General features: G+C 33.4%; 3 protein-coding genes and 1 pseudogene across 3 annotated transcripts; 1 reads left to right on the top strand and 3 right to left on the bottom strand.

Moving 5' to 3' along the window:
• Window positions 1–898: 898 nt before the first annotated feature.
• Window positions 899–5,188, bottom strand: LOC120116436 (calcium-dependent protein kinase 8-like). The gene is made up of 8 exons (XM_039136938.1): window positions 4,587–5,188; window positions 4,061–4,184; window positions 3,816–3,959; window positions 3,506–3,658; window positions 2,710–2,825; window positions 2,462–2,629; window positions 2,094–2,324; window positions 899–1,110 (listed from the first exon to the last, which is right to left on the bottom strand). The coding sequence occupies exons 1-8, from the start codon at window positions 5,106–5,108 to the stop codon at window positions 961–963; spliced, it is 1,608 nt and encodes a 535-aa protein (XP_038992869.1). The 5' UTR covers window positions 5,109–5,188; the 3' UTR covers window positions 899–960.
• A 3,932-nt stretch (window positions 5,189–9,120) lies between these two features.
• LOC120116431 (transcription factor MYB83-like) lies at window positions 9,121–11,141 on the bottom strand. The gene is made up of 2 exons (XM_039136934.1): window positions 10,820–11,141; window positions 9,121–9,804 (listed from the first exon to the last, which is right to left on the bottom strand). The coding sequence occupies exons 1-2, from the start codon at window positions 11,101–11,103 to the stop codon at window positions 9,189–9,191; spliced, it is 900 nt and encodes a 299-aa protein (XP_038992865.1). The 5' UTR covers window positions 11,104–11,141; the 3' UTR covers window positions 9,121–9,188.
• Window positions 11,142–13,707: 2,566 nt separating this feature from the next.
• LOC120116432 (translation initiation factor IF3-4, chloroplastic-like) lies at window positions 13,708–18,438 on the bottom strand. Its single transcript, XM_039136935.1, has 9 exons — window positions 18,158–18,438; window positions 18,012–18,051; window positions 17,829–17,888; window positions 16,626–16,678; window positions 16,189–16,238; window positions 15,932–15,965; window positions 14,633–14,705; window positions 14,416–14,508; window positions 13,708–14,075 (listed from the first exon to the last, which is right to left on the bottom strand). Exons 1-9 carry the CDS (start codon window positions 18,394–18,396, stop codon window positions 13,929–13,931), a joined length of 789 nt encoding a protein of 262 aa, XP_038992866.1. The 5' UTR covers window positions 18,397–18,438; the 3' UTR covers window positions 13,708–13,928.
• Window positions 18,439–22,244: 3,806 nt separating this feature from the next.
• On the top strand, window positions 22,245–22,311 carry LOC120116467 (annotated as a pseudogene).
• Window positions 22,312–24,599: the final 2,288 nt, after the last annotated feature.

Raw genomic sequence — 24,599 nt, forward strand, 5'->3', positions numbered from 1 at the left:
TAATTGTTTTGGTCTTTATTTTTTTTTGAGCATTTTGACTTCAAACGTTTTATTTTAGAGTAGAAAAAAAAGAGATCTAATGTATAAAGATTTAAGGTAAACTATATAGATAGTCCCTCGATTATAAAATATTTTGAGTCATTTGATTATGGAAAGTTATGAAATAGTCACTCAATTAATTGTAACTTATAAATTCTTGTCCTTTACGACTACCTGTGATGGATGTTAAAATGATGATTGATTGAATGAAATTGTTTTTTTTATTACACCTAATACCCATGTCAAAATTGGGCAAAAAAAATGAAAATAGGAATTTGCAATTGAAACCCTAATAAGTTGAACGAAAGTCCCAGACTTCATCTTATTTCTTAGAGCAAAACAAATGAGGTATCGAAAGAAAGAACGAGGAGGAAAATTGAATAATAGAAGGAATATATATATATATATATATATTGTGGTTTGAAAACCGTTAAAATAAATTAATCTTATCATAATATTATAAATATTTATAATTAAATTTGAGCATAAATTAAAAATTTAACTCGATGACTCAATTTTTTGAAATAATAAAGTTTGAATCTTAAAATAAGATTCATCAACTTGAGTAATTAAACTTTTTTAGCTCGACTTGATTGAATACTCACCCCTATATGTTATCCCAAATCGATAAACCAAATTAAGCATCACTTAGAATATCCTTGGACAACGCTTCCTTTTCTTATCTGCAGCTCACTCATCATAAATAAATCTTCAACAATGCTATTTACACACATCAATCTAACTTATCTCAAAGGCTCCATCCGAAGACGAATTTCAGAAAAGAAAACAGAAATAGAAAATGATTTTATTAACCAAACAAAAGTCGGGGAAATTCCTTTCATGAGGCAACATTCCTTCCCTTTTTTTTTTTGGGTTTGTTTACAACATTCCTTTATTTACTCTTGGTGTTCCCACTTTTGTTCAATAGGCTACTAGTTGCAGCGAGCCCTCCTTCATCAAGTTCAAGGTTGGACTGCTGAATCTTTCTCGTGAATATTGTCTTGATGCTTTTCTCCCATCGATGTCGGCTTTCATCATTGTAGCGAACTCATCATAACTTATGCAACCATCCTGCAACAAAAAATGTAAAAGGACGTGTTTGCAACATAATGAATAGTCGTTTGAAATTATGATATCATATTTTATCATATCTCACTCAACAAGTTAACGTCCAACTCAAACTGCCATTAAATTTTTAATGAAAAAGGACGAATTTGAAACATAATGAATAGTTAGATGATCATTTTGTAATTTTTAATAGTCAATGGACTCAATAAAGAAACTCCCTATAGTTGGAGGACTATTTTGTAACTTTTAATAGTCAAGTGACTCAACAAAATAATATCTTACAATCGGAGGACCATTTGTAGATTTTACCCTTAAGTCTATTACCTTCGAATCAAATATGAACCACATGGAGACTTGTATGCTAAACACAAAAAAAATACAGGATGGGGGCTTAATATTCTGATTGTTTTAGGTTTCCACTAATAATAGGGATTTGTTGATAAGAAAATTGTGGTTGTGGCAGCGTAGGAATTTTTTTATTTGAGCGGATAGTCGCAATTAGTGATTTCGAGTTAAAGAAAATAACATATGATATAGAGATAGATTGGTGGAGAGAAAAAGACTTCATCCCCTTTCTCCAATCATGCATAGTGATTTATACACTATCCAAAATGAGACTTAGGTCCATGATGACTATATGTAGGTTGGTATGACAAATAGATATAGCTATTTGATAATAGATTTAGCTAGAAAGATTATGTGAGTTTGTCAGAGATTATGTCAAGAGATTGTAGCTTTTTAGAGGACAGAGATTCAGGAGGCATCAATGAACTTTGGAGGATAAGGAGCACTAGGCATAGTACTAAATTACGGTGGCGGTTACGATCGAAGTTGCGGTACAGCAGTTGTAGGTGTTGCGGACGCGATGATATAAAATTCATGGTTTAATAAGCCTAGTTTCGGAAGAAAGATCAGGACTAAGTTCTGATGAGTTCAAATTGAATCCAATATTACCAAGATGATATTAACTATATAGCGGTAATCACCTTGTCAGTGTCGACATCGTTCATAATGGCACTAATAACTTCTTCGCTACAGGAGTCAACTTCATCGTTTAATGCATCTCGCAGATCATCTATCTCTAAATAACCACTTTTATTCAGATCCAGGAATGCAAAAGCATTATGCAAGTGTTCCTCGTTGGCCATTTTCCTGAGGTGAACTGAAACTGCTACAAACTCTCCGTAACTCAGAGTTCCATCGCCATCAACATCAGCCTGTTAAAAGCAAGTCACAGTTATACAACATGTTAAGAGTAAAATGAAGCCTAGCATAATTGCATTAACCATGTTATTAATTTGAAGATTTGACGAGATCAAAAATAAAGTTTTGGGTGAAGCACAAATGATCTTACAGATTTCACAAGGATCTGCAAATCTGCATCAGGGATTTGTTGGCCAAGCTTTTGCAATCCTGTCCTAAGCTCCTCAAGGGTTATTTTGCCTCGTAGTTCAGTGTCCATCATTTCGAAGGCCTCTTTTATACCAGCTACTTCCTCCACAGACAAATGCTCAGCAATCACCTGGGAAATAAAGAAAACTCCAAACTGTGTCATGTTAATGGGAAGTAGATAACTATAGGAGGAGATGTAAAATTATTTACCCTTAGAGCTCTTTTCTTTAGTTTGTTCATTACTGAAAATTGTTGTAGCCTAGCTTTCACGGTCTCACCTAATGGTACATCCGAAGCTTTCTCGGCATTTTGTAACCAAGGATGTTCTGCACATTAATAGTTCAGATGATTTCTTCGTAAAAGGTAAAAGGATATTGTTGACGGAAACAATTAAGTTAAGGTGGTTGTAGGTGGTTCATCCATTCTAATACGAGTGAAGAATCATAGTCGGTGAGAAAATGACTGTGATCAATTTCAAGATTCTTTGTCTCCATGAAGAGGTAGAAGAAAAATAAATGAGAATGAGATGATTTTAAATCCAATCATCTCGCTCAATCTTGATTGAAAAGTTTTATAGTGAGTTTTAAAATTGGTGTAAGATGTAGAGCTGTTATGACTATTCTTAGACTGATATATAAAATAAAATTAATCAACTGATGAAAGATTTGATTTTAATAGATCACATGAGTCTGTCAGAGGTCAAGTAAAAAAATCACGACTTCCTAAAGAATATTAAATATTCGAAACGTAGATGTTCTCTCTATCTTCTTAAGTTCCCTAAATACCGAGGTTCAGATAGAAGACCTCTGATGGGTATAACAAATATCAACATAAATAAAGCATGTAACCATGGACAGACAGATAATCTTATGTTAAGGGTAAACTTTTAAAATTTTAGAAGAGATAGACTTATATCTAAAATACTTATTAATTTAAAGGGTGACTATCCCATCCGTCCATTTAATCCATCCTTACATGTAAGAAAGATGTATATATAGAAGCTCACCAAGCACTTCTTGAGCAGTAAGTCGTTTCTTTGGATCAGGATTAAGCATGTTCTTTACAAGATCCTTTGCATCGTCGGAAATATTAGGCCATGGATCCCTGTTAAAGTCAATACTAGAGCGAATAATTGCCTGTGCCACTTCCTTCTCAGTCTCTGTATGAAAGCAGAAGAATTATTATTGATAATCTATTTCCGTCTTTTAAACTTTTATAAATTTACGCTTTAGCATAAAATTATACGTCCGTACATTATCTCACTGTCATCAAGTCAAATGAATAAAGGAGTAGCCCTACAAGATAAACAAACCAACCTGCACAGAATGGTGGAACACCGCAAAGTAAAATGTAAAGGATAACTCCGGCACTCCAAACATCAACTTCGGGGCCATAATTACGTTTACGAACTTCAGGAGCCATATAATATGGACTTCCCACAATCTCATTGAACCGTTCACCTGTCGGAAAACAGCATTCTTCTAATGCTGCTGCATAATATAGAAGAAAAAAAACAAAACAAAAGAGATCCCTAAGACAACCCACATTTACTATGCAATACCAGGTTTAAAGAAGACTGACAACCCGAAATCAATTGCCTTTAAGGAACAAGTTTCTTCTTTTTTTGCAAACAGAAAATTTTCTGGTTTGAGATCTCGATGCATGACTCCATGTTTATGACACATCTGCAACATCAATTTGCATAAAGAAAACCCATCTGATATAAAATCACTACCATCCACATAGAAAAGACCCATAAATTACATACAGGGAAACAAATGGAGGGATAAGAAAGAGAAAATGGTTCAACTCTAAATGAGTAAAGGGTTCACTTTTTGTTAAAAAGAAAAGATAACTGCATGGATTAGGGTTAAATAAGTTTTCTTTGTAATCAAGTAACTATTGATTAGGGTTAGAGATTAAGTTTCCATTGAGGATTTCTCTTCTATTTTTCTACTGCCGACAACAACAAATTTTCTTTTCTTATGCTCAGTTTTTTATATAAAAAAAAGATTTTATTCTGCAATCATTATACTTGTCGTCATCTTCTATCATAAATCGATTAAAAAATGTATTCCGAATTTGACCTGAATAACTTGTACGATGGTCTTCATGACCCCAGCAGCTGCTCGTTCAGAGTAGTGTCCCCTTGCAGCAATCCTATCAAACAACTCTCCTCCCTCACACAATTCCATTACAATGTGTACAGCATCATCATCCTCAAAAGTATCCTTCAATGTAACAATATTAGGATGGTTGGTCAGATGCTTCATTATCTGCACTTCCCTCCTCACATCCTCGATGTCCACTGCAGTCCTAAGTTTCTTCTTCGATATGGATTTACAAGCAAAATTTTCACCGGAATCCGGATTCGAACACAAATATGTTACACCGAATTCGCCACGGCCTAGCTCACGGCCTAGATCATATAGATCTGAAATATTATGGCTAGTGGGTTCCTTTAAGACCTTTAGCTTGAAGGTTGTGGCAGATCCATTGGTGGCACCATAATCATCTCCTACAATTGCATTGGCTTTGTTCTTGTTTCTCCTCTTTTTGTTATAAATCTTGACCGGAGCACCGATGGTGGTAGTACAACAATTTCCCATTTATGATAAAGAACGCCGTAAACAACCAAGAGCTCCCTCTTTTCCAGATCCTCTTGAATTTCATTAACAAATAGTTATAAGAAAAACAGATGAATTAAGGAATCAAAATAATAATAATAATAATTAAAACAAAAAACATTAAGAGGTACCAGAAATGGAATAAAGAGAGGGAGAGAGCAACTGCCAAGAAAATTGCAAGATTTGAACATACAGAAACAAATAATATTTTCTGCAAACGACTGGGAATTCTTTTTTAGTCTATTGAATTCAACGATGAACAAAAAAGAGACAGAGGAATAACCCTCTCGTCTTTATTTTTATTTGTAACTATTTTATTTTCTTCTAAAAATAGCAAAACAAATCTCACAATATAATAAAACCAATTTCGTTCCTATTTTTGGATTTTTTTCTTTATTTTACTACTATTATTTTGAAATGTTAACAAAACTTTCTAAAGTGCATAAAAAAATCTAAATTGTTACATTTGATAAATAAAATGAACTAAATTGTTAATTGGAAAATGGGGTTGGGGTGGTTTGTAGCGGTTCGATTCTTTTGATTTTGGCGAAGAGTCGCAACTAGTGATTCTCTTAAAAAGAAAGAGAGGATGGAGGAGTTGAGGAAGATGATATAGAGAGTGAGAGAGATATATAGAGAGAGGGAGATACAAACAGAGGATCGGTGAGAGTTTTTCCTTCTTAAGCGTTGCATGATGACCTATATAAATACTTTAGGGTGCGTTTGGTTCACGGAATGTAAGATTACTAATGGGAATAAAAGATTACCAGGGAATAGGATTACTGGAAATATTGTATTTTGTGTTTGGTTGGTTTAGCAGGAATGTAAGATTATCGTGTTTGGTTAAAGGAATAAAATATTATTGAAATGTATATTTGATCAAATTGTCCTTATTATATATTTGTTTTTTACAAGTTGAATTCTACTATAATATTACTATAAGATATTTATATATTTTCTTTAAAAAAATTAAATTCATAAAATTTATTTAATTTTCTTTTACAAAATTGAAAATATAAAAATTTTTAATGAAAGGGTAAAATTTTATTTTAACCCATGAACTTCATATAAAATTTTAATTATAGACTTTTTTTATAAATCTAAAATAGTTTAAGAATAAATTTGTAATTTAATCTTCATAGAATTTTTATTTTTCAATGACAGAAGAAGGATATTTTTGAAAAAAAAATAAGGGCATTTTAGTCCAAAACGCCGGTAATCCAACAATACCTAAGGGAAGAGAAGTAATGACATTTTCGGTAATATACCTCAAAAAATCCACTGTTGGTAATAAAATATTACCGGAAATGAGATTACCGGCCAACCAAACGGGGAATGTTGATTTCATTCCTCCGGTAATCTTAATATGACTTGAACCAAATAGCCCCTTAGTGTTAGTATCAAGCCTATAGTGATAATGACTATATGTGGTTCTGCCAAAAATCACATCAAGGGACTATCTGAAAGATATGAAACGTTGGAGAGTTTAGAGTTTGATAGGTAGAAGAATGAAAACGGAGGTATGAGTTACGAAAGATATCCCAATGAGGTACAACATTTGTCCCTCCTTAGTCGAGGGAATGACATAAAACGACTTGAACCAAGACTTGTAGAAGAAGACATTTACTACTAAAATAAATTGAACAAAGTTGTTTCAACACCTATAAATATATACACATTGGAGGATTCTCGAAGCTCTAGTGAGATAATGAGGAAACTGAAGCAGAGGCATCTCAAACAATACACATAAGGCGGAGGATCTCATCGTTCATGAATAGGTTATGGAGAACGTGATATCATCTCGACGCTTTGTAAGGGCAACTGATAAATTTATATATTTGTAACGGAGGCATCTGAACACTCTATGAACGTAAATGAAAAGATTCCCATTGCTAGAGTGGAGGTATCACAACTCTTTCATAATATTTTATAAGGTACCATACTTTTTCATAATATTTTTATAACACTTTTAAATTTATTTTTTAAAAATAAATTTTCAATCTAACATAAAAACCTTTACTTTTTGTATTAGTCTAAGTGATTATAAAATAATATTTGTTCGAAAGATTCTTAATCATTTATCAATAAACACTTGAACATCCATGTAAATGATATTATCACGCCCTTGGAGCCTTAATCTCTAAAGGCATGACAATATGCTGAAACCCGAGACCTTAATGAACAATAATCATTCATTTAATCATTGAATTCGTTTGGTTCATACAAATACAATAACCCTAGCCCATGAACTTTTGACTCGAATCCAATCAGTCCAGCCCATAAACTCTAGCACTGCCATCGACCATTTAGGTCAGCAGTAAATGTCGGCAAGGATACAAACGTAAGGCATGAAAAATTGGTGTCTCACATATCTTTCCATTTCCATTCAATTAAATTAAAATGCGGAGGCATTCACCATAATATCTTTACAAAAAAATTCAACCATCCCATTAATTATTCTCCAAATTAAATATACAATAATCATTACAAACATCGCGAGTTAGTTATGGGGATGTTTAAAATCTAAAGGTAAAATGATTTAGAAAAGCACTTGCTTTAATTCTTCATGCTATGTCGTCATTTAGTTTGAGAATTCATCATGTCCCTTTCCTTCTCATTTTGTTTTCGAGTAAAAAAAATATATAACCTAGAACTCATCGAGTGTTTTTAGTGGTTAAAGGATCCATGTTATTTTCTTATGAGATCTCGTGTTCGAGCAGTTACATTTATAAAGTGTGTTGCTAATGATTAAGAAAAATTCTGAACATATATTATATTACAACCACCCCATGCTATTCAAATATATATAACCTATGAATATGAAACAAATTATAAATAATACAATTTAAAATATAAGATTCGTACAATCAATGGTGGAGCCACGTTTACGTGAGGATGGGCATGTTTTTTCCACCTATATTTGTATCCTGATATTTTATTTATGTTCATCTCAGATATAATTTTTTGCGTTATTAATATACACGTGTCTATCTTTAAAAATATTTTTAGATTCGTCACTACGTAGAATATTATTTCTTTAAGATAACTTCAGAAACCGATTAAATTAAATTACACATTTATTAATTATAACTCACTCCTTTCCATCAATGTTGGTTTATTTCATTTCCCATTTAATTCTTTATAATTATTACCATCACAAGAGAAATCAAAGAAAAAGTGTCAATAAGTTTATAATGGAAATTAAAGATATAAATTGGCATTCAAGGCCAAATTGATAATTATTGTACAAGCTAAGTGGACGTCTCAACCTTAGGCTAACTAAGTGATTAAAATCTCATTTCCAAGGAAGAATTATGATACTAGTTATAAACCATTTTCATTACGCTATATCCATTGCTTCCTTTCCAAGGCAAAGACTATAACTTATATCATGTATATTTACAAGTGTAAACTTATACACATGTTAATTTGATATCGTTTTGATGTGACAATCACACCTGCAATTGTTACTCATGTCACCGTATTGTTAACGATTTAATGGATGAGTGATATAATTGAAACGAAATCAAAGTTCGGTGTTATAATTGATAAAACTGAAAGTTTAATATCATTATTTCTGTCCATTGCTTTGTACATCAAATCTCAATCTCAATTACCTCACACCTATGTGAGGCAACTATATATATTCCTTGAAATGTTCCTTTCTAACCTTGCTTACATGGTATAACTAATTATTTCATTTAAGGTCGTTTTACTGCCAAAGCACTCTTTTAACCTCAAGTAGATTTTAATCTCTATTTAAAGTACGAAACAAGCGACCTCAGTGGTTAAAGAGATAATTTTTATCTGTAGAGATTTTAAGTTCAAACACAACACTTCAGGGATGTTTGAACGTTTAATTATCAAATGATTAAGAGTCTTTTGAACATATATTACCTTGTAACCACGTCAAATTAATAAAAAATCGTTAAAATATATTTAAAGCTCAATTATTCCTATAACTTACACAAATGGTTTGTACCAGAGACCAATGTAAACTCCCAAAACATGCTGTTTTTGTGTTTATTTTTGTGGATTGTATGAGTAGGATATATATATATATCAGCTTTGGAAATCAAGAAAAGGGAAGGAAGAAACATCTTTCATCAAGTCCTCAAAGTCCCATTCTCCAACCTTGAGCTCTTCTCCTATCCGAAAATTCCCAACAGCTTCTGATTTGCTAATGTTGTTTTTACTATTACTATTGTTTATGATATTGAAAGGGTTGTTGATGTTCCAAGCATCAACTGTATTTTCAGTTTTAGGGTTCTTTTCTCCAATGCTTTCTAAAGGAGGGACATAGTCAACACTGCCCGACATCTCATTTTCGCCGCAGAAGCCGTCTCGATTTACCCCGAGCTGTGTCACATGTACGGCGGGGTCGATGTATCCGGTTTCCCCAAACACGTCGAGTCCATGATTGAGCATCGGTAAAGAGTTGCCGGCCGTGGTGTGGTTGAGGACCATGGATTGAAAGGAAGAGTTGGACGAAGTGGATGGTAAATCCATGCACATAGGCAACATTCCTTGTTCTTGCATTGACAATATGGCATCGTTATTAGCCTTTGGCGAGGGAGTGGATGACAAATTCTTTAGTCTTTTCTTTATTGTTGAATTCCAAAAGTTCTTTATTTCATTGTCGGTACGACCGGGTAGACGAGCCGCTATTTGGGACCACCTTTGAGGGTTTGAAACATGAGCAAACCATGAAACAAAAGAGTCGATAAGTACATTCCATCCATATATATATATAAGCAAAAATGTACTAAACAAATGTTGGATTTAAGGCCTCAGTTTTAAAATAGATAGTTATTCTCTTTAAAACTTTCGAGTTTGAGTAATTGTTTATCTTAAGTGTGTTGCCAATAACTAAAAATGATTCTAAACAAATACTACTTTGTAATTATCTCAATACATTCGCTCGATCTTTGATGTTCGTTTCAACTGAATTCATCATACTTCAATAAATAAAATATCCAAATACTCATAATGAACAAACTTGGCTTATTCATGTTACTTTCTCCTCACACTTTAATAATTGATTCCAACTACTCTATACACCCCCCATTGACTCCAGGCTTTATGGTTTGCATGTGCTGAACAAACAAGGGGAGCTCTTGATTGGTGTTTCTTTCCTGAAATCACTCTCCCTCTCCCTCTCTCTATATATATACATATGAAAGAATGTACCTTGCAACTTGCAAGTATGGTAAATGCAATTTTTGGTATAAATGAACCCGAAACTATTTTAGGTGATAAACAAATTAGAGTTACATAATAATTTTAGATTATATATATATATATTACTTATTTTATATTTTTTTTGTAGGATTAATATTTTAACAATGGACAGTTATATCTTAAAATAATACTTGTCAAGTCTTGAATACATTAAAATGTCTTTTTATTTATTTAATGTAAATTTTTTAACATTAAATTTGTATTAGAAAGCGTAGTATGTTGGATCAAAATAATAAAGATATTATATAGAAAAAAGTTTTATGTGCAGGAAAAGTATAATTATATTGATAAATTCAATATTTTGATCGTCAATTTTATTATTGGTATAAAAAATCATTATACGAATAATTTTTACCGTTTGAAAAAGATAGATTTTTCCATCTGATTTTAAAAGAGTTAGTATTATACAAAAACTTGACAAGTAAGAATGCATGAACGATAGGGAAGCAGACCTGTTGCCAAGAATGGAATGCAAATGGACGATATGCTCTTCTTCTTGAGGAGAAAAGGCTCCTCGTTTGAGATCAGGTCTCAAATAATTGATCCAACGAAGGCGACAGCTCTTGCCACACCTTTGCAGGCCAGCACTCCTAGCCACTTCACTCCAACATCCCTGCCCATTGGTTAACATATAGTTGATGAGCTTGTCGTCTTCCTCCGGCGACCACAATCCTTTCCTAAGTTTATTAGCACCACCATTGCTAACCTTGACGGATGGATCAGGCTTCCTTATCATGGTTTCAGTGTCCTAATCCGACGAGAATAACAATGTTGGTGGTGGGTTGATCCTAAATTCTAACTAGTTTTGAACATGTGGATTGTTGGATACTTTATAGAGTGAAAAGAGGCTTCATGAAGTGGAAATATTGGTGGTGATGATGATGGTGATGGTTGTGGGGTTTGCTTAGAATATAGGGAAGAAATAAGGAGAGATAAGAGTTGGTTGATGGGTCTAAGCAGAAAACGGTTTGGATGGTAACTTTAGAGAGAGAAATTAAAAAGGCAATAAGAGAGGTGTCTTCAAAAATGGAGAGATTAATAAATATTTTTTTTTAGAGTGGACACAAATATATTAATAACATAAAATTTTTATATGATGTGAACACAAATAAAATTTCATGGTAAACACAATCAATAAAATAGATACTTAAAGAAAATTCAAATTTCAGAATGAAAAACCTTAGTGGATCCGCCACTGGATCGAGGGATGTTGAGATAACAAAGGAAAATGAAAAGAACAACTATATAGGAATATAAAGGCTTTGTTTTGTAACCAAGCCAAGATATTTGCTTCAAATTCACATAAACTTTTTTTTTTAATTTAATCTCATGAACCTACACGTGTATTTTAAGCTATGAATTATATGGTGGGAATGGGTGACAAAATAAAGGAATATAACTTGATAATTGATACACACTTGGCACATGTTTATTAATCTAAATATTAATTAGGGTAAACTACATGGTTAGAACCCCAACTATTACTTTTATTCTGTTTTGATCGCTCGATTTTTTTTTCAAAATCATACATAACGTTTAGTTTTAGTTTCATTTTAATCATACGTCTTTAAAAAATTGACGGTGATGCTGGCGTGCCACCATAAGGTAATTCCATGTCATCATTGAATTTTTTTTAAAAATGTCACGTTAGCAGTTCTGTTTATATTTTAACAGTGAGTGACCAAAACGGAACGAAAGCGATAGCTGAGATACTAAATGTATAATTTACCCTATTAATTATCCAAGTGTTTCAAGTGGTTCATCTTGGACTCTGATATTACACATTTAAGTTTTGGACTCCTTACCTTTTGATTTAATATGTATATATTATACATAACTCTCACATTTTCGTCGTATGGAGAAAAGTTGACGAAAGGGATATGTTGAAGGCATCTTTAGATGAAGTACACATATGATCATTAAGTTATTTTGAAATTTTCTTTGGTATTATTTTTTAAAAAAAGTTAGAAAAATATTAAACTTTTGATTTTATTACAAAATAGGTATCGTGTAGTTAGTCGTCGTTAATTGTTTTTAAGGGATGACGTGATATATTAAATAAATGGATAATATTTCATTTGGTTCCTCGATTACAATTGAAATTTTATTTTAATACTTTTCTAATATTTTAATCGAAGTCATCTCGTGACGATTCGAATGTGTTAGGTCTTCAAAGAGTTCGTTATATGGTTGGAGTTGCAACCGGTCACTTTGGTTGAGTACGATCAAACACTCTTAAATCTTGTTTACATCTACATCGAATCATAGTTGGGTTCAAGAATTGGTTAAGCGTGGGAAAGGTTGAAGCATCCCCGTGACGCTCAAAGTAGGTACCTAAAAGGGTTATATTATCTTGAAAGAAAATTGCCATAATGATTGGATTAGTAAAAGATGAATAAATGCGGGAAAATGATGAGCATGTTCAAAAATAGAACCAAATAAAAATTAATTAAGATTTAAGGCCAAATTTATTAATTAATCACGAATTAAGAAATTTAAGCCAAAATTATTAATTTGAGCATGTTCTAAAACCTTATCTCACCATCTAACATGTACCATAGCAATTTGCGTCTCCAAATGAAGTTTAGGATGGGTAAAAGATGATGCTTACCTTCGAAGCTCGATCTATCTACTACTAGCCACCAAAAACCCACGGCAACCCTATAATATAAGAGCTAAAATTTGATATTTTTTCACACAAAGGAATATTTGCACTCTAGGCCCTCCCCATATACTCCCTTCTTCAAAGGCACCGCCAAAACTAACCGCTTGGGCTTCAATCCACCATCATCAAGGCCCAATTCCCTAATTTGCAAACCCAAACATTCAAACCTATTATTTACTAACCCGAGTCAACCCTAAATGTTGACTTAAAATTTATGGGTCGTTATTGTTGGATAATTGCAATCTTCGGGTATGTTGTTTCAACCATTTTTCCGCATCACTTGACCGTACGTGTCTTCAATGGGTGATGGTTAGTATGTGTGTGGTCTACTTGAGGGTTGAGGTTGATGTTCGGGTGGCTTGGGTGTTGAGGTAGTGGATGCAAGTGAGCGGGTGATGGCGAGTGGTGGATATAGTGAATAGGCCTTGGTTTGGTGTTGACAATAGAAGGCCGGAAGGTGTTACGCATAGTTTCATGTGGAGGTTGAGTGTGCTCGAGAGTATTAAGGTGTGGGAGAATGCTAGTGACAGTGTCGAGCAATGGGAGTTCATGGGAGAAGGTATTGGGTGATGAAGGTAGTGTGTATATAGGTTTGGCTACCTTCGAGTTCTGTCGGAGATATTATCCTTCGGGATCATGTCGTAGATCAACCAAATAGAATTAAACAAAGACCACGACGAAAGATGATTCATTTCTGGTCCTATTAAATGAAGCAAATATTTGATGCAGAAAAGGTTGGTTCTGTAATTAGAATAGAATAAAACATTCAAACATGTTGCGACAGACTAATTTACTATACAAAGACTTTTTGAGGACAGGACACCCCATGGTTGAAGAACATAATCTACCTGCCTGACTGTTACGCCGCCAAAAACATACTCTTCGAGATTCGATACTCAGACACTAGCTGAGACTTCATTTTTGGTCGGTTTATCTTTTTTCTTTCCAGGATCTTGTTGAGATTTTTGTACAACAGCCTTGTTTGGAACCAAAACTATGAATATATTCCTGTCTTTAAAGTTCTTGCTTTCCTCAGTTGCAAGCTGCAGATCAAAGATGGGGTTTAGGATTACAGTTAAGAGCAGCTTTCAGATAACAGATTATGAATGGCGTACGAAGCCCGAACAAATGCATTAAACGGCACAACATTATTGGAAACGAAGTCTCAAAACAACCATAAGCAAGAGAGTTGCTAATTATTTTGTTGTTCACAGTTCGGTTTTCAGTTTCATTCTCAATTCATGATTTTATCTAAAAGCAAATTACAATAAGGCAACCGTTGGAAATTTGAGAGCTTTATATGATGATATTTACTTTCTTTCCCTTGAAATTGCATATTAGTTATTGATGAAAGAAAAAAATGATAATTATTCATGACTGTACCTCCCCAACATCATTCTGGAATCGCCTAATGAGTTCCATAGCCATATTTCTAAATTCGTTTTCTCGGCCTTTCAAGTTCACCATGACCTTGACCTGAGAGCATAGATCAAAATATTTCATTGCTATTTAACTCCAAAAGATTTTATGGCCCATATGTAGCATGTCAAGCATAAATATTTATACAAAAACCTCTAAAAAGAAGAAGGAAAACAAACACCTTATCACCATCGTTCAGAAACTTCCTTGCAGCTTTCAAACGAACAGCGTAATCATGTTCATCAATGTTATAACTGTTCAAAACAAACAAAAGCAATTTAGCCAAAACAATAAAGAGCTAAAAATTGATATTTATAGTAGCATTGGAATACAATTCTTGATAGAAGCCACGGTCAAATGAGTTACTCTCACAAACTTTTACCCCCAACTGTTGAGGAAGAAAATAGCTTTGATTGGACAATGGCACTTCCATACCAAGGAAGAGACTAGGGAAAGTCGGATTCAATACCAAATATGATCACTTCACTGAGATAGTACCATTCAAATGAAACTACCATGGTAACTTATCAGAGCTTTTTGGCTCCAGTGTTAATGGAAACATGACTCGAATGACACTTGTATATTGAGGAATGCACACCCTCCAGAAAACTAGGTTAAATTGCAAGCCTTTGTATGGGTTTATGCAGAAGGGTAGGTTGGGGTATGCTTCTTGAAATATCATGTACAACTGAAGATATCAGGGTATGTCATCTTTCTTTCCCAAGAGTGTCAATTGTTTTATCATAAATGAATAAACTGCACATTAATGATACAATTATAAAACATCGTGGACCTATAAACTAACAAAAATCGAGATATTAAATAGTAGGATTATAGTTCATTTACCAAGTCATCGGTGCTTCAAAGAAAAACTAGACACCCACAAAAAGGGATACTTGGGTTAGATTATGATCATTGGGAGATAGAAATTTAACAGCAGTCAAATATCTCTGAAGCATACTTATGAAATAAATTCACCTGAGAGAAACTTATTTTGTAATTATGGATGATAATTACACATCAAAAAGACCAAAAAGACAAAGGAATGTAATTGATGTGGTTAAGAAGGAAAAACAGCAGTAAAATACTGGAATTATGACTGAAATACGAATGGGAAAGACAGAACTCAAGAAAATCAGGGTTATAGAAAACCTCTAGATTTTCTATTAATTCAAATAAAACAATAATGATAAGTTGCGAATTTAGTATTTTTACAGCTTCTTTATACTAGGGTTACAAAAATAATTTTAATCTTAGCCCTACATTTAAAACATAGAGAAACTGAATATAATAAAAGCCAAAAAGTTGTGAGATTGAAGTCAACTAACTATGTTTCGGAACTTTTTTACGAGTTCCAATTTCCAAAACATGTTCGGTTTTGTGCCCGGAGGAACGTTTAGTCAGCATCAATCCGCAGAAAGGAAAGTTTAATAGTTTAGTCTAACAAAGTGGACATAGAAGTATAATGCAAAATACTTGCCTCATTTTCAACTCCTTAAGATCCATGCGATTGGCTGACAGATGAAATAATAGCTTAGTCAGCATCAATCCGCAAAAAGGAAAGTTTAGTCATGAATCAAATAGAGGGAAGAGCTAAATCCACAGTCAATCTGGCTGGGTCAGCAGGATCAAATCATAAAGATATTAAATTAAAACAGAGCAACTTTTCCACCAGCCAGATGTTATATGATTTTAGCATTCCCCATTGAGAATAACAGAGAGGACATTAACACGCACTTTTCTTCTGCTGTACTTTCTTCTTCTTTTGCTGTTCATATCTATACTTACTGAGGAAAAGGTAAAAGCAAGCATATTAATACACTTCAAAATGAAATTTCAAAAGGAAAATACATGTATAACTAAGATGATTAATTTAATATTTTTTTAATCTCAGTCCAAAGTGCTGCCTTCAATAACGTGGGAATGACTAATAGATAACCCTCTATTTACATGATATTGAGAGGTAAATAGAGTTACTTTCGTCTCATTTAAAAGGGATGCTCAAAGCTTTAAATAGCTCTTCCCCCAGCTTACCTTTAAAAAATATCACAATTTAGCAGTTACTTTTATTTCACAATTATTTCCTCTAAGCTAGTAGCATAAAAATTCCATAAATGAATGAACGATAATATACTAATACTATTTCTCTCAAGTTATCATAAAGCATATCATACTTGTAATCCATTATTCTGACAACAGGAGGATCTGCATCAGGGGATAATATCACCTGCAAAAGTGGTATTAAAACAAATTTCAGCATCACCACTACACACACACACACAAGAAGTTCAAAGAAAGTTTGTTTTCTAAAAGAGAAAAAATATAAGTTCTGACGAACTTAGCATAGGCTACTCAAGTAAATTCAAGAAGAATAAAACACAGACAACGAACAGATGATCGTATAATGATATACGAATGTCCCTACAAACCTTAATTTTTTATTGTATATACTTGGAGCAAAGCAGACTGTAGGTTCACAGTGCCCTTATCAAAGACCAGTATAGCATCAATCACTAACTTGAACATGTAGTTGATCATTTCATATTGTTCTCTTTATACTTGCCATTTTTGGTATCAAGTTTTCTCAAAAGACATAAAACAATCCAATTAAAATGAGCTAGTATGAAGCTTAAGGATATGAACTAGTATCTAGAGATTTATGCAGCAGCAGGAAAATTGGCAAAACCAATACTGAGTATGAACTAATACTATATTCAAAACTGAAAATGCCCAAACTAAAATGACATTGACACCTTCTCAGGCAAGTAGCATGCAACAAATGTCTTCTAGCAAATAGATACGAGGTATTAAACAAGCACTTGGCTTAACCTTCATGTATCCACAAAGGGAGAAGAACTACAATAACGCTGATACCTAAAGCATGGAAGTTAAACCATAATCATAAAGCTTCCCATCCCCAGTAAGCAAAAGTTTGTGGATTTAAATACACTCTCTCTGTAACATCACATAACATTCATACGTAAAAAAACCAATTGTACAGCATGGAAGTGTCAAAGGCTTGATTGGATTATTACCTTTACTACTTGCTTTTTTTTTCCATCCAAAAATAATAGAAAAATTACGTGTTTGCATGAAAAAAATAAGTTTTTGAAATTGTTACAAAACTAAAAAAACCAACTGTTGTGAAAAACAATGCACAAACTCTTGTGAGAATATTGTGCTACCAATACAAACAATATATTCACAAAACAAATGCAAAACAAAGTGATCAGTATAAGCCAAAAAAAAAAACTTCTCCAGTTTATAAAAGCCAATAAGTTCTCGTTACTAACCTAATGTGGAAAAGAAAGTCACTAACACAGAGAGTCGGAGTCATGAAGCATATATAAATTTAATAGAAACAGAGAAAAGCATACCAAATCGAGCCCTGCATCTTCAGCCATTCCAATGGCCTGGCTTTTAGACACTACCCCAACCTACACATTAACAAAAACAAATCAATTTGACAGTTGATGATAAGAAATCAATATAATGTAGAAAATGTCATCTTAGCAGTAAACACAAAAAAGAGAGAAAACCAAAAGTAAAAAGTCACTAACCATATTTTGCTCCTCATCAATAAGTCTGACAGAATCAGACCTAAAACCAAAGAAACAAAGAAACAAACATACCCTTCAAGTTTATAATAAGCAAAGCTACCCCAAATTTGCAAATTGCAATTGAATCAAATAACACAAGTGAAAACCTGATGATAGATAAATCAAGCGCCTGGTCTTCATCGTTCTTCTTGGAACGACCGGGAGCGGAGGACCGAAAATTACCACCACCATAACGGGCGGATATAGCAGGCGCAGCAGAGAAGTGAAGAGAATAATAGGAGAAAGTGTTTGGGATGCGGAAATGAATGCCAGACAGCTTGGATTCGAGGGAAGAGAGGAGTAAAGGTATGGTCTTGAAAGGGAAGCCGGTGGCAATCCCAGACATGGCTTTGGGTGTACCGGAGGAATATGCTTATCCTCAAAACTCAAAAACTATAACTTGTGAATTCATGTGAGCCGTGCTTGCGCCTGTAATGTGAACATGAGAGATTGGGATTTTTCGCAAATTTGGGCCGTGAATACTTCAACCCATAGTGCAAATTGCTGTGATTTTTCGATCTTTGTCGTGTTTTTATATATACTATTTTTATCGGATATGAGATTTATTTTAGATGGTTTTATATGTGATAAAATATTTATAAATCTAAATCATCTGGTAGTTTTAGTGATTAAAAATAATTTATTTTTGAAGCATTAGATTCAAGAAGTTATATATCATCAATTCAAACTCGATTTTGAATTCGATTCAAGCTCGATTTTGAATTCGATTCAAACTCGATTTTGAGTTCAATTCAAACTTAAGACTGCTAACCGCACGGCTCCGTAAATTAAACCATTAAGTTTGCGCTTTAATTTATAGACTCACTTGTGGAGCACATGCTTCTATTTTAAAGATGTGGGATTCCCATCTTTCCTGCTTCTGTGACTCTTCTCCAACAAGCTCCCATCTTCTGCTAAATATACTCTCTATTTTCCATACTTTCATTGTGATTTATCTCTCATTTTATTTCAATATGCTACATTGGTACCGAAAGCACCAAGCTTTCTCTCTGGATTCATTTAGTCAGGTAGGTTTCCTGCATTTGTCAGCTCTCATTGTATTTTTCCTTTTGTTATAGTTCCATTTGATGTACATTGTGTGTCTGTGGTTTCTTCTTCCTTTCATTTTTCTCCTTTTGGTTCTTGAGGAACTTACTAGGCTTTTATTTCTGAGAAACTTCTAGTATGAAGTACCCAGAAGAAGTAAAGTTTAGTTCAAACCATTTGTAAATTCAAGGAGCAATTCGATGATTTTGATATGAGTTTTTGTTCTGAAAGTTGATTTATTGGGGCATATGGTAAGTAGTAATTTGTTGGAGTTCAACAAAAATAAAATGATCATATATATAAATTCAGTTTATGGTTATCAATCTCCAAACTTCAATGTTCATTATTTGATTTGTTAGATGAGCTAATCATGATCTGGTTTTTAATTTCTTTACATTCCTGCAGAAGGTTGTAGATTTTGTTTTATTCATTAATGCTTACATGGTTTATATAGAAGATGGAGCCCTAGATTCTGATTGGATTGTGACGGGGTTGTTCTTATGGAATTGCTTGTTGGTTTTGTTCATAATGCAGATTTATTGGGGTTTTCACCATTTAGCTGCAATATAATTCTGAAAGTTTGATTCCTGTAGGAATTTGGAGTGGCCACAGCTGAAGCAAAATCAAATTTCGGGGGGGGGGGGGGGGGGGAATGGAGTTTTCCAGGATTCTTATGATTGGTTTTTCTGTGTTGCTCTTATGCTCCTCTTGGCATATGGTCAAGGTGCTAGTCCTCCGGCTCCTGCCGCGATGAGCCCCAATCCGACACTGGCACCGGCTCCAGCTTATGTAAACCTCACTTATCTTAGGGTAAATTAGCTTTAGGCCCTCTACATTTATGTGTTTTGTACAAAACATTCCCTCATTTGCTTAAATTTTCTTATTTGTTTTAAATGTTCAGGTGTCATTTATGTTATTTTCCATATTAGTTTAGCTTAAACAGAATAGGATCAATTGCATATAAGACCCTGTAGTTTATGCACATTTTGTATTTAAGTCATTGGTTTAATTCCAATTTTGTAAGTTTAATTTTACATTTACGTGAATTTAATCATCATTCTAAAGTTAGTATATTTAGCTTAAATTAGTCCTCACACTTAGGTTTCTCTTAATTTATTCCATGTTTAGGATTGTTTTCTTTAATTAGTTATGTATATTTATTTTGCATGTTGGTATGTTTATGTATAAGTATGCGAATGATTTATTTAGGAGTCACATAACATCATTTTGCATAATTTGTATGTTACCTTCATGTGCATAACTTAAACCTTAAACCCTAAACCTTATCACATAATTAGAAGAAATGAGATGGCTTAGTGAAATGAGAGAGAGTAGACTTGTTTTTCTTTTGCTTTCTGAAGAACAAAAATCTAATAAGAAGTTTAAGTCTTTTTTATTTTTGTATCTCTTCTCTTCTCAGTCTTCTCTTTATTTACTGCTTTGATTTTCCAACTCTGCAATTATTACTTTTTTTTCATAGTAGAATCTAGTAATGCATATATATTTTTCTTGTTTTACTTTATATGGTACATGTTAGTAGTAAGGATGATCATTTTCTCTCAAAAATGATTTGATGCCATTAATTTTGTTAATTAAGATATTAATGTAAGTCTAAATGAGTTTTTTCTTTCTTAATTATTTATAAAATCGGTTATACTCTATTTTGATATGTTTTTAAAATTATTAATATTTAAATTGAATCATATTTTTATTACATTATATTTATTGTCAAATAAAAAAAATAATTGTGAGGTAAGTACAATATAGTATCTTGATATTAAATGCTCAAACCCTTGATATTTATGATATTTGAACCCGAGACCTCAAAATATAACAACAATTTAAAAAATTAGTTATTAAAAATGTTATCATTAGAAATATATTAAATATTTGTCATTAGATAAATAATTTTAATATATTAAAATTAAAATTTGAGGGTAGTTGTATTATAGAATTTTTAATATATTTTTAAATTTTTATAATTATCAATAATGTAGTTTTAATATATTTTTAATAATGTAATTTTAAAAAATCTAAAATTATAATATAACATTTTTTTCGAGCTGCTCACAAGCTTTTCGAGTCGAATATCGAGTAGCTCGTTTCGGCTCGTTAAGAACTCGAGTCCATTCGATCCGAGTATTTATCGAGCCTTAATCAAGTTGATCTGGAATAACTCGTGATCTGTCTCGTCTCATTTACAGCCCTAATACCAGTACTATGGATATGCTCTTCCTCGTAAAGATGTTCCACCGCTGATGCCAATACCATGTATATGCTTCCCTTTTTTTCTAGTAACACTAATAGCTGCAACATTCACATAACAGATGTGGACTAAATGAGCTTAATATGATAAAAGTAGCAAAATTCAATGACTAATATGGAACCAAAAATAAATTCAAGAACTAATGTGAGAAAAGTAAACAAAGTAAAGGAGTAAATGAATCTTTATCCAAAAAAACAAAGAGAAAAAGCTCCAAGGGTTTTAAGAACATATATAGAGTATCTATTCACTACATTTCTTTGTTGCCTCTCACTGAGAGGATAACTCGCTTTCATCTCAAACCTTAAGACCCGGTTCCTTTTACCGAGCGGCGGTGATTGAATATTACGGGAGGAAATGCAGCAGAGTAATCAGGAGGTGTTGAGCTTAAGACCTGGTGGTGGTCGAGGGAACAGACTCCTTGCTACTCCTGTTTCTTCTTCTTCTTTAGTCTTTGGTTCCTTTTCTTCTTCTGAGCTTCCTCCGGGCGGCGCTCCATTTTCTATAAAGGTTCGACCTTTTTCATCTCGTTCTATTCAAAACCAATATCTCAGTTTTTGATTTTTTTTCGGTTGTACTCGCCTTTGGGCTGTTTTGCTGTTCGTTCCGATGTCTAAATTAACCTTGAATCTTGGAAAGTACATTTGATTCATCATTGCCATTGCTGACTTCATAACTTACCCTCGAGAATCGAAATAAACACTACTTTTGTTTTTCGTATGAAAAGCTCTAAATTAACACTTTGCGCTCTTAGTAGTAAACTTTGTATTTGACCAATATTTTTTGTTCTTTGACCAATAAAAAACGTTGTGGTTAGTTCATTTTCGGCCTCTTTTTTGGAAGAGGAAGAATATGGTTAACTTTGTCCTAATTCTTGGTGGGGCACTTAGTATGTGTACTTGCTGTAAATATGGACAAACAAAAAATATGCAGGAGGACCTGCAAACATCTTATGTATTTTTAAACAAATGGAGGTGTTTCATTGATCTTTGAACATTAGACTAGGTTGTTCTTCTGAGCTGTGTTTCAATGGTTATATATGGATGATATTTTGCTATATTAGGATTGGAGTTTAAGTCTCTTTAAATGGGTTTAAGTGCTTGTTTTAATTTCAAATAAACTGGCTAACATTAAGTAGTTAAGTAACAAATGGACATGAAGTAATGGATTAAACCCACTTACGAAGTTTTGTAAGCCGACTGCTCTTAAATATACGACAATAAGTCATGGTTATATTTGCTACTTGTATTTACTTTTGGATCCTCCTATGCGGCAAAGAATGTCAATGAACAAGTTGAACTTTGTCAAGTTCATCAAGTGTTTGTGCATCACCACGCCACCAATAGATAAGTATATCGATGATTTGAAGTGCAGAAGATTGGGGCTTTACTCTTTGGACAGCCTCTTAATGGTAGAAATTTATAGAGTTGAACCATGTGATGTCCTTTAATACACCAGGGGCCAGCTTCTGCAGCTTAGGTAGGTAATTGTTCATATCTTTGCTTCGTAGTATCCTTCATCCTTGCCGTTGTGCATAGCACTCTATTGTTGCATTTTACTTCTGAAATTAGCCTGAAAAGAACAAGTATGCTTTTATTTGAGCAGAAAGATGTTCTTCAACATTCTTTACATTCTGTTCAATTATACGTGTGACAAGCGTTTTTTACCGTCAAATAATAATTCTTAGTCTCAAATAAAATAAATAAAATGAAAGCATAGAGAAGAAGGGCCGATCCACAGGATTTTTAAAATTGCTAATGTCGATTTATGTCGATCTTGATCAAAGAAACTGTAACATAAAGAAAAAAGGGGATTTAGTGTTATGAAAACTAAATAAATTGAATAAAAATAAAATGATAAATAAGGAAAGTAAATAGTTGGAAATAATGATAATAAAGATAGCTTCAAGCGTCGTTTTGTCTCAATTCTTTAAATTCAAGTTTGTAGAAAATTAAGAAAGATATTTAAAGATATGAAGTGTTTTTAATTTCACGAAACGAATTGAGTCATTGTTAAGCAATCGACTAATTAAAAAATTAGCTAAACAGATAGAAATTATACTTAAATTTTTAAAGAAAAATAAAATAAAAGCTTAAAAACAGAAATTGAAAATAAAGAAAACTTCTATAAAGCGAAAAAACCCAAGAACAAATAACAGCCAAGTACATTTTATTCCTTCAAATCCAATGGACTTCACCTATCATTCATCAACACATTTTATTTTTAAACAATTTCCTATCCTATCTACATTTGATCGGCAATATTAGTTTGATTCAAAGTAGGATGAGTAACGAATTTGAAAAATTGAAAAATTGACACGAATCGAGTAAAACGGTTTTGTTTAGTTCGGTTTGATCTTATACGGGTTGGTTTTGGGTTGGTTTAAAGTCTTAATTCTATTGATTCGGTTTGGTTCGATTTTTTCATATGGAAATCATTTGTTCATATTGAACCAAATAGATTTTTTTTAAAAAAATTATAGTTAAGTGAATTTTTCATTGAAAAACCGATAAACGAACTAAATCGAAAAAATCGAACTGTTAAAAAAAATGAACCGAACTGAAAAAATCGTTTCACATAATTCGATTTTTTAACCGGTTTCGATTTAAATTCTAAAAACCCATTTATTTCGATTCGATTTATTTTTTAGTAAAAAATTGAACCGAACCGAATATACCCCAAATTCCAAGTCAAACTCTTTTTCTTTTTTATTTTTAACTCACACGTGACCTATCCGAACCCAGTGCTCCATTGTCGGTCGTCGTTTTCATTTGTGCGTTTCTCGTCACCACACAGCTGCGCACTCCTCCCCGCTCATCCACACTGTCGCGATTTTCACGATGGTCCGAACAAGAAACCAAACCATCCAAGAATCTCTACTGTCGGTCAACCACGGAGGCCATCGCCGTCATGTTGTAGCGGCATTCGTTCAAATCTCGAGTGTTTTCGACTCTTTACCCGCGCTCGAACCACCTCCTCCTCGTCGTGGTGGGCGTTGGCAGCAAGGTTACCCTTCACCCCGCGTGACCCATCATCGGTGCACACCCCTGCCGCTGCTCATTCGTTCGTCGGACTCTCGACCCACGAACAGACTCATCATAATTCATGACGCTGGTCCGAGCAACCCAAGGTTATCTCCTTCACGGCCATCGTCACCTTCTTTCTACTCAATGCCAACCGAGTACCACTCTCAATCAATGCCGAACGCGCCGTTATCGCCTTCTGTACACTTGAAAATG

This window comes from Hibiscus syriacus, unplaced genomic scaffold (genome assembly GCF_006381635.1).
Source record: "Hibiscus syriacus cultivar Baekdansim isolate YM2019G1 unplaced genomic scaffold, ASM638163v2 tig00110295_pilon, whole genome shotgun sequence".
NCBI classification, from domain to species: domain Eukaryota; kingdom Viridiplantae; phylum Streptophyta; class Magnoliopsida; order Malvales; family Malvaceae; genus Hibiscus; species Hibiscus syriacus.

Bases quoted from the DNA above. Each gene is read 5' to 3' on its own strand.
- LOC120116436 (XM_039136938.1), bottom strand. From the start codon at position 5,108: ATGGGAAATTGTTGTACTACCACCATCGGTGCTCCGGTCAAGATTTAT. The intron at 3,659-3,815 runs GTTGGTTTGTTT...GCTTTCATACAG, and splicing joins TGTTCCACCATTCTGTGCAG to AGACTGAGAAGGAAGTGGCA. The intron at 2,325-2,461 runs GTAAGATCATTT...TGCTTTTAACAG, and splicing joins TGCAGATCCTTGTGAAATCT to GCTGATGTTGATGGCGATGG.
- LOC120116431 (XM_039136934.1), bottom strand. From the start codon at position 11,103: ATGATAAGGAAGCCTGATCCATCCGTCAAGGTTAGCAATGGTGGTGCT. The intron at 9,805-10,819 runs GTCTGCTTCCCT...AAACCCTCAAAG, and splicing joins CATTCCATTCTTGGCAACAG to GTGGTCCCAAATAGCGGCTC.
- LOC120116432 (XM_039136935.1), bottom strand. From the start codon at position 18,396: ATGTCTGGGATTGCCACCGGCTTCCCTTTCAAGACCATACCTTTACTC. The intron at 16,679-17,828 runs GTATGCTTTTCT...CCACTTTTGCAG, and splicing joins AAGATGCAGGGCTCGATTTG to GTGATATTATCCCCTGATGC. The intron at 14,706-15,931 runs GCAAGTATTTTG...TGTTTTGAACAG, and splicing joins CTTAAGGAGTTGAAAATGAG to TTATAACATTGATGAACATG.